This window comes from Phalacrocorax carbo, chromosome 22 (assembly GCF_963921805.1).
Source record: "Phalacrocorax carbo chromosome 22, bPhaCar2.1, whole genome shotgun sequence".
NCBI lineage: Eukaryota > Metazoa > Chordata > Aves > Suliformes > Phalacrocoracidae > Phalacrocorax > Phalacrocorax carbo.
The window spans coordinates 418,947-428,655 of NC_087534.1; the positions used below are offsets into that span (position 1 = coordinate 418,947).

Consider the following 9,709-nt stretch of genomic DNA (forward strand, 5'->3'; position numbering starts at 1 on the left):
TCCTCCAATCGGCGGCCGCCCCGCCGGCGGGCGCACGCGGGCTCCCCCGCCGAGCGCCTCCGCCGGCCAATCCCGCGGCAGCGGCCGCCCCGCCGTCCGGCCAATGGCGGCGGGGAGCGCAGGGCGGCGCCCCCCGCGCTGGCGGCGCCCTATGGCGGAGCGGCGCGGGCCGCCGCCGCCGGCGGGCGGGCCAATGGGGCGCGGGGGCGGGGCCGGCGCGCGGCGGCCCGGCGCCCCGGCGCGCGGCTCTAAAGCGCGGCGCGGGGCGGCGCGGCGCAGACGGCCATGGCCGCCACCGCGCAGTACCTGCCGCGCAGCGCCGCGCTGATGCACCCCGACGGGGACCGGCTGCACCAGGGCACCACGTACCGCGAGGTGCAGAAGATGATGCACCACGAGTACCTGCAGGGGCTGGCCCCCGCCGCCGGGCACGCCGTCGGGCTGGCGCACCACCAGTGGCTGCCCAGCGCCGGCACGGACTGGGGCAGCGGCGGGGGCGGCGGGGGCGCGCACCTGCCGCCCGCCGAGCACGCCAAGGGCGGCCCGCCGGGGCCCCGCGAGGAGCTGTCCGCCGCCGCCGCCGCCTTCCACCACCGCCCGCACCTGGTGCACCAGCCGGCGGCGGCGGCGGGCGGGGCGGCGGGCGGCTGGGCGCAGGGCGGCGCGCACCACCTGCCGCCCATGTCGCCGCCGTCGGGGCAGCCGCTGCTCTACGCGCAGCCCTACGCGGGCCTCAACGGGATGCTGGGCCCGCCGGCGCCCGCGCTGCACCACGGGCTGCGCGACCCGCTGGGCGCCGAGGAGGCGGGCGCGCACGAGCTGGCGGCCTCGCCGCCGCCGCTGGGGCCGCCCGAGCCGTCGGACGAGGACGCGCCCAGCTCCGACGACCTGGAGCAGTTCGCCAAGCAGTTCAAGCAGCGGCGGATCAAGCTGGGCTTCACGCAGGCCGACGTGGGGCTGGCGCTGGGCACCCTCTACGGGAACGTCTTCTCGCAGACGACCATCTGCCGGTTCGAGGCGCTGCAGCTGAGCTTCAAGAACATGTGCAAGCTGAAGCCGCTGCTCAACAAGTGGCTGGAGGAGACGGACTCCAGCACGGGCAGCCCCACCAACCTGGACAAGATCGCGGCGCAGGGCCGGAAGCGCAAGAAGCGCACCTCCATCGAGGTGGGCGTCAAGGGCGCCCTGGAGAACCACTTCCTCAAGTGCCCCAAGCCCTCGGCGCACGAGATCACCTCCCTGGCGGACTCCCTGCAGCTGGAGAAGGAGGTGGTGCGGGTCTGGTTCTGCAACCGGCGGCAGAAGGAGAAGCGGATGACGCCGGCCGGGGTCCCGCACCCCCCCATGGAGGACGTTTACGCACAGGCGGACACGTCGCCGCTGCACCACGCGCTGCCCGGCGCCGTGCCGTGACTGCCCGGCCCCGCCGCGGCCCCGACGGCGGCGGCGCGGGCGCGGGCGGCGGGAGACGCGCTTTAATTTATTCCTCAGACTGGCCCGGCCCGGCCCCGCGCCCCGCGCTGTATTTATTCGCGCCGGAGCCGCCCGCGGCCGCAGCAGCAGTAGCCAAAGGTTTGCGATCTCTAATTTATTCCCTTCCTCGCGCGGCCGCCGGGGCGGCGGCGCCCCCGGCCCGGGCTCGCCCGGAGGACGCTTCGGTATCGCTTCCCGGCCCGTCTCTATTTATTTTCTAACCGTGCGCGGAGCTCTCTCCCTCCCGTTGGTGGGTTCGGTCCGGTCCATCCCCCTTGGGTTTCGGTTTTTGTTTGTATCTTTATTGCAAAACCAATGTAGACTGCGAGGGTACGTTTCTATTTATGTTATAGTAAATATTTTATTACTTACATAAACCATTTACCCAGGAACCGGTCTCGTGTGGTCTTTGCGGGCTGCGGGCCCGGCCGGAGGAGCCCGGTGCTCGGGGCTGCGGCCGGGGCTCGCTGCCCTCCCGCGCCCCCCGCGGAGCCCGCCGCCCCCCCGGCCGCCCCCCCGGGCCCGTTACCTGCGCCCCGGGGACGCTCCGTCGCTGCGCGTTCGCGCCGCGTCCCGCCCGCAGCCGTGGGAGCGGCCGAAGCCCCCGCCTCGGAGCGTGCGAGCGCTGGCCAAGGCTCGCAGCTTCGTGGCCGTGGTGCTGCGATGTTTTACTGCTCCTAACGTAACTTTTCGCGGTCTGGAGCGCGCGCAGAAAACACCCGAAACGTAACTTTCTTCCCGCTTGTCGCAGAAGTAATAAATGTGCACTAGCAGAGCTAAGAAGATTCCTTCTTTCCAACCACGCGCTTGGGTTTTCTGATGACGCCGGTTTTCCATTTCAGGGTTTCGTGCCCTAATATTTTGTGGTTACGTGAAGAAAGGCTGAAGATTTAGTTAGTGCGGTCTCTGTCTCTAGAAGTCGGCTTCCATCTCTCCGTTAAACCTCTTCTCTTTCAGCAGACGTCAAGAAAAGTCGTGCGTGAGGATTGTGTTTGCCTTTGCAGGTCCTTTGATTCCTGCGATGGTTTGTGTGTTGGGAGAACTTTTGCAACATGCCTACGCAGAGCTCTTGCGCTGATGAAATAGTCGAAATCCGGTAGTAAAGCACCAAATTCTTCCTTTTTATTTGACAGAGAACTTACCAATGTTCTTGAACATCTGGCACTTGCTAGTTTCCCTGCTTGACTCTTGGTACAAATTATGTGCCGTGAAAACAGCAGGCTTAAAAGGGATTTTTCTAGTAATAGCACTGCATCCCGAATAGGAATTCGTATATAATTGTTTTATATATATAGAAAATTTTTTTAACATATCAAATGTAACTTACACTTGAAAATTGATACATGAAAATTCTTGTCTTCACTGCGGTTTTATTCTGTTGCATTTTGTGCCTTTGGGGGTGTGTATAAGCAACAATGCATTTGCAATGGATAATGTTATAAATTATCACATTCTCAATGTCTTAAAATGTAGCTATTCTACATCAGCTAATACAAAACTATTGAGTTCTCGTTCAAAATTCTAGTAAACTGGCTTCTGAGATTTTAAAATAAAGTCACTTTGAGCAGTTACTTTATTAAATACTATGTTTGATGCTCCTAAGTATGTAAAGGAATGGTTCACTTTGGTACAAATAAGCTAGCAAATGCTGCAGTTTACTGTATTCCTAACTTTCCTTGGCATGCAAAGCATAAGAAATCTCACTTAAAGGATTCAATGTGCATTGTATGTTTTGCCAGCTTTTGTTACAGACTTAGCTTCCTTTTTTTGTAACGTGACTGGCTTTTATAGAAAAGCACAGAATTGAGGGGCTGTTGTAGAAATCCTGAATTCCAAAAGTTTTGTTGTATTTACTGTTTTCTCACTTGTAAATAGCTGAGTATACGCAGCTGCTTAGATGATACACTCCAGTAAAAAAAAGTAAAGGAGCAGGGTGATTCAAGGGTTTGAGTCAATGTATGATGAAAGCAGGTAAATTAATTTTCAACTCTGAAAATCTTGCCTTAGCTACTCGTTTGTGTCTTACACATGTACTGTTGTGTTTCATGTTTGCAGCCTTTACTTCAGAATTTCTGTGTGATAGCCGGGCTTTAAGGGGAGAAGAAACAAAATCAGAAATGAACAAAAGAGGGTTTATTTTTTAAAGGAAACAAACTCTTGTTTGCATTGAATTATTAATTGTACTGCTTTTCTATACCAGGAGTGACTTCAGTAGCCTCTTCACTCTGAGCTAACCTGGCTGGCAAACTGTATTTGTATTGATACGTAGAAGGGAAGGGTCAGTTTTCACATTGCGTTCTCGTAATGGATGAGATGTGCTGTGAGTGCTGGGGAGGACGAGCACCCTTGGGTTGTTCGGTTTGTCAGATTGTATAAGGCGCTGGCAGCCCCACCGCATTAGCTCTTCCATGCTGTTGAGCAGCAAAAATAAAATACACTTTATATATCTTATTTCTGCAGTGCCGCAGTGCTTAGCCGTTTTAAAAATCAAATGCCCCAAAGGTTTGCCTCTCTTGGAAGAACTTGTTAGTTTTCTTGGTCAAGGATTAAATACCGATTACTGGAGGGAGGCTTGATTTTTTTTTTTTTTTTAATTTATTTTTTTGGTGGTGGTGGTGCTGTCTCACTAAAGTGAGAGTATGAGCTCATACTACTACATCAGGAGTAAAGCACCCGAAGGTAGGACTGTGATGTTGGTACATTAAAGAAAAGCAGATGTACAAATAGTTATTTAACAATGCACAGACAAATAGTAGCATATGCAAAGTAGGAAGTGTGGATAAGGAAGAGGCGTTATGCGCATTACCAGTATTAGAGGGGTTTAGGTCTGCGCTGATGGGAAACCCTTCCTTGCAACCCAGGGACGGAGGGAGCTGCAGGAGCAGCTGGGCAGTGCCTGGCCCCAGCAGATGCTCTTCAGAGCAGCGTCGCTTTTGCACTCGCTTTCGGGCTGCGGTTAGTCCTTGGCTAGCATCGGGCTGTGCTGGCCTGGCTCGGGGCAGGCGCCCTCCTGCAGCGTGCCGTCGCCTTGCGGGCGGCTGGCGTCACCTGTTCGCCTTGCCCGCGCGCTGGGAGCCTGGGCCTGGCCGCTGGAGCGGGGCGTCGCGTCTCGGGCTGCTGAGCTGAGGTGAGGTAGCGGCCAAGGGGTCTCGGCGTGTCCCTGGTGTGAGCTCAGCCCTTCGCTCGTGCTCACGGAAAGGCACAAGGCTGTGCCGTGGCTTCTGTGCGCTTCACCCTTGCTGGGAGCAGAGCAGCCTGCCTGCGCCCCCCAGGTGCGCGGGAGGGCAGCTCCCCTTGCCAAATGCTGTCGTCTCAAACTGGTTATAGCAATTCTGAGAAGCTGCTGTTTTCTGTAAGGCAGACAATATTCAGCAGAGTATCACTTACTACTTTTTTCTCTCATTTTTAAAAAGGTGGATGGTTGCTGCTCCGCTTTCCCGTGTGCTTAGGAAAAGGTTGTGGTGTTCCAGATTTCTTGTCTTAGGATATTACTGCTGCCACTTGCAAGAGCAGGGAGTGCTTGCTCTGTATTAACTCCAGCACTGACTACAGCACAGCCCTTTGCCTTGCTAGGCACAGTCACGCATCATTATTGATGCCATATTCATCTTATATTTTCAACAGAACCTGGTCTCCTCTGCTAACTGCTTTCCACTCCGAGCCTGGTCCCAGCAAAGCGCCAGCGATGCAGGCTGTCCCCTAACTAGCTAAAGCAGCAGCGGAAACACTGTCATCTCTTTTCATGTAAATTTGGAGCATCAGTGTTAACACCTTGGAATCTTGTCCCTAACCTGCCCGTCCCTGTTTGCTCTTTCTCCCACAAGCAAAGATTTCAGCACTGTCTGGTTGAGCATATATTTTAATTCTGTGCTAATGTTGTTTGCATATATTATAATTTTGCACTAATGCTACCGTTGTTTGGTTGGCACTGGATCAGGCCCAGGAAAGCTCAGCGGTGTTATTTCACAGGTATTGGAAACAGGTTTGGGTTGTGTCCCCTGGGCACAAGTCCACAACTGCTGAATTGCCTTTCCTTAGCTGCCTTGAACTGTTTCTTACACGTGGGCTGTTTCAAACCAGCCCATCCTGGCCAACAGACTCCAGGCTGGTGCGTGTAGCTTGTCGCGGGTGTCGAGGACAGGAGTGCAGCTTGCCTGGCTCTCGTGGGCGATGCATGCAGGCTGGCTGCCCTCCTGCTGCTCTGCGAGCAGATCAGTTCCAGGCAGGGGCAGGACCGAGCTGAGATGCGGCGAGGGCTGTTTTGGGTTTGTTTTAAAATGCTAAAGGTCCATAGATAAAATTTATATCACTCCTTAAGTAAGATGTATATTGCTGCTGAGAGAGACCTGGCCCAGCAGACCCCCCTGAAACGGGCAGCTCCGAAGAACAGGAATTCCCCAGGCTTACACCAGTGAACACGACATGGGCTCTGATCAGCATCATCCCTGCTCTACATGTATGTGCGCATAGAGGGAAAACACAGCGAAGGAGCTCGTTAAGTCTTTCACGTGAACTCCCACTGCGCTTTGCAGGGCTGATTTATGGGCATTCGGCATCTCTTGTTTGTTGGTGAGCGTAACTGCGTGTGCGCGCACAGCTCTCTGCCTGGGCACAGAAGTAGAAATACAGCCAACTGCACTTAATCAGGTGTTTTCCTTTGTGATTCATGTAAACTGTACCCACGAAAGTTCCCATTTTCCATTTGAACTAATAAGACCTGGCTTCTCTGTGTAACCTACCAGGCCGAGCATGGGAATACTAAGGTTGCAAAGGCAGCGTTAAAGCATGTGATACTGTACACAAGATATAATGTGCATGTTAGATCAGACCTCCTGAATATTCCATGTTCCTTGATACCACATTGGTTTTGGTGTTGGTCAAAATGAGGGTTATTTCCTGTAAGCCTTGCAAAGATGTTTTAGTTACATGGGTGCCCTGGCTTATACACCGCTGAGAGCGCTTGCTGCAGAGGAGAATGCTGACTGTGCCAAACTTTAAAGACATTTAAAAATTTATTTTCCTTTTTACCACCTTTCTTTTGGAGCGTGCTGCCCAATAAAGACATCTGTGCAACATCTCCAGCACCCAGGTCGTGTTTCCTTGTGGACACGTTAACTTCTCGCAGCTCCACAGAGGGCAATCAACCCGCTTTTGATCACTTTGCCAGATTATCATTCCTCCGAGTCTTCTTGCTTTTTAATCCCTGTAGCAGCTGCTCTAGGGCCAAAATGGACAGTATTTCCTTCATAATGTTTCCAGGCTGGCTTTTCTGCCAACGTGTTCAAGAAGGGCGGGCGGCGAGCTGGGGCTGCTCAGCTCCCTGTCGCAGGAGCTGAACCCGTAACAGCTGAGTGCCCTGAAAGTAAGCGCGTGAGAAAGCGCGCAGGAATCTTCTCGCAGGTGTCGTGTATGTGCACAAGAGCTGTCAGATGCTCCCTGGAAGTGCCTGCTCCTCACTAGGGGATCAATACAAGGTATGAGAAAGCCAATGGGCATTATTTCATTTCACTGTAGTGCTCTCGTTTTATTCTGTGGAAATTTGTCGTGTGGTTTTGCGTTACCTGGAGCTCAGTGTGCATTAGTAGTACCTCTCACTCACCCTGGAGGCTCTGCTTTGAGCTTATGTTGGATCTTAGATTTGTAGCTAGCCAAACTCTGAGAAATGAATTTGATTTACGTGTTTGCATCTTTTGCAGTCATTTGCAGGATTAGTTTTAAAGAGTCAGGCCATTGCATCAGATGTCTTTATGTATTTTTTTAAATATATAATTAGTTTTAAATTGGAGACGTTTTTCCAGTCATATTTAAGACTAACCTGGTTACAGACATTTATTTTCAAATAAATCAACAGAAGTATGGGCAGTGAGAGACCTGTAGTACAGAAGGGCAGTTATCAGATTTGCTACAATGGAGAATTTCTTCTAAAACAGTAATGGAGCTCCCGGATTTTACTCCCAAATCTCCTGTTAATTTCCTTAAGGACTATGAGGAATGTTGGTTTGTTTTTTTTTCCCCCAGTGTTTTTAGTTGCAAGGGTTAATTTCTCTGGAGTGCTGAAGGACCTCAGCAAAAAGCTACAGCAGTGTGAGACGCTCCTGGCTTTGCAGCCAGCGTGGGTTTGCAGAGAGCTTACTCAGTAGCTCAGTGGAATGAAGACTTCCACATGCTGGGCTCCGAGGTGCGGTGCGGGCAGAGCTCTATTGCAGGGATGCAAGAGCTGCTCTTCTGCTTCCCTCTCTCTTACTGGTCAGTATACGGGTATTTTCCTGGTCTGGGCAAAGTGTTCCTGACCCTGCTGCCCCAGGGCTGTGGACAGCAGGACAGACTTGCTGTGTGTCTTGAGGATAAGTGCTGTGGAAGGGCATCACCCACTGCTGCAAGAGCCTCCATCAGCCCAGGAGCCCCGTGGAGCGCCAGCTCGCGATGACAAGCACAGCCGAGTGCTGTCTCTCCAGCTCCCGGCTGACTTGCATCAGCACAGTGTTATTTTTACTTACATCGCCCGTGGCACGTATCTGGCGGAGCTGTCGGGAGGAGTGCCAGCACACTGTGGCGGCTGGCCCTTGTCCCCTGCCCTCTCCCCCAGCCAGGTGGGCATTGGGGTGCCACGCTGAATTTCTCTCCTTCAGGACCAAGGTCTGTGTCCCTTATGCCTTCGTGTCCCCTGCAGAGCTTGAAGTGCCAGGAGCTGGCGCATAGTTAGTGCTCAGAACAGTTTTAATCCCGGCTTTTCTCATGCCTTAGCACAGTCTCAGATGTCAGAGTGTTATTCAGGAGAAAAGGGATGAAAACTGTTGCCAAACCTGACCTCACGTGTTGCTTCCCTTGCCGCCCCCCACGGCGCTCTCCTGAATCAGTCTACGTACGCGGCGGCCGAGACTCGCAGGGTCCGCTCGGGCAGTGAGGGGCAGGGGTCTGATCCGCTGTGCCCCGGCCCCTGCGGCACCGCGGGAGAAGCCTGATGGGCCTGTTAAAAGGTACAGAATTGCAACGGGCGTGGGAGCTAACAAACCCTGGGGTTTTTTCTTCCTTTCTTCAGACATTATCGCTTCAGAGGATGGAGATGGAGTCATCTGCAGCTGTCTAGTTGGAGGAAACAAGGGGCTGAGCAGCCTCCTTGTCAGCTGGACTTTGGGTGTGAAGGATGTTGGTTCTTCAGCAAATAGGGGCAAACAAAAAGCAGCAGGCAGTTGCAGCGCTGGGTTCATTCTGTCCTGTGCTGCTCTCGGGTGTGTGTGAGAATCATGCTGTCATTCATAAGAGGGTTGTGACACAAAGGGGATTTGCTCCCAATAGGAGGATTCTCAGCTCTTTGTTTTCCTAAAATGACTTCATTTACTCTCACAGCAATATGCAATTCTATTTTCAAATGAGCACATATGACATCTTAGCTCATCACTAGCGGAGCTTACCACTTCTGACTGCAGCAAGTCTGTGACGGTCTTCAACAAGCTTCTTACTGGTATATCAAAGAAAAGAGTTTTCCCAGCTTTGGAAGCGTCCCACAGCTGGGTCTCACTTCCTTACTGGAATTCCTTGCTGGATTGTGCTGCTGCTTGCATGGCACCAGGCTCTTTCCAGACCCTGGGTCATGAAGATCAGTGCGGAGCCAAGCAGCATCCCCATCTCCTTGCCTCTGCAGCCAGCAGTATCTTCTGCTGCAACCTAGAAAATAAAAAAACTCACCAGAAATAAAAAAACCTGAAACAGTCCCCAAAGTCACTGAGATGCTTTTGCTTGTCTCATTCTGTGTTTGCCCTAAATATGCTTTTGAAATGAAAGACAAATAGGCAGATCTTTGTGGGGTTTGTGAGCCAGGGCTCTGCAGCACGACAGTCTAATGGGTTGCACAATTGGTATATGCACCCTGACACTTGCCTTGCATTTGCTTTCCTGTCGCTATTCATTTTCAGCTGTTTCTTTGTAGTGTAGATGGCAAAAACAAAGCACTCAGTGATATTTTGCTGAAAATATTTGTCATCCAGCATGCTCCCTCGTTGTAGGTCACCTCCCGGTGCTAGGCTCGGGGGGAGCTAGGAGAGCCGGGGCACAGCGAGGGCTGGGAGAGCTGAGTGGGGTGCGGAGCAGTTGGCACAGGCACGTGCCTGTGTCGGGGTGTTTGCCTGGTTGCTGCTGGCCCACGGGGACCCTCCCCAGGAGGTGGGGGGGGGGGGGGTCAGCCTGGCTCTGTCCCCAGGCAGCCTGTGACAGCCAGCACTGCAGGGCTGAGGTGGGA

The 9,709-nt window shown here is 53.5% G+C and overlaps 1 protein-coding gene across 1 annotated transcript; it reads left to right on the forward strand.

The window, feature by feature from the left end:
• Positions 1-222: 222 nt before the first annotated feature.
• POU3F1 (POU class 3 homeobox 1) lies at positions 223-1,865 on the forward strand. Its single transcript, XM_064471645.1, has one exon. The coding sequence runs from the start codon at positions 286-288 to the stop codon at positions 1,411-1,413; it is 1,128 nt and encodes a 375-aa protein (XP_064327715.1). The 5' UTR covers positions 223-285; the 3' UTR covers positions 1,414-1,865.
• Positions 1,866-9,709: the final 7,844 nt, after the last annotated feature.

What these genes read in the sequence shown, in the direction of transcription:
- POU3F1 (XM_064471645.1), top strand. Translation starts at nt 286, where the DNA reads ATGGCCGCCACCGCGCAGTACCTGCCGCGCAGCGCCGCGCTGATGCAC.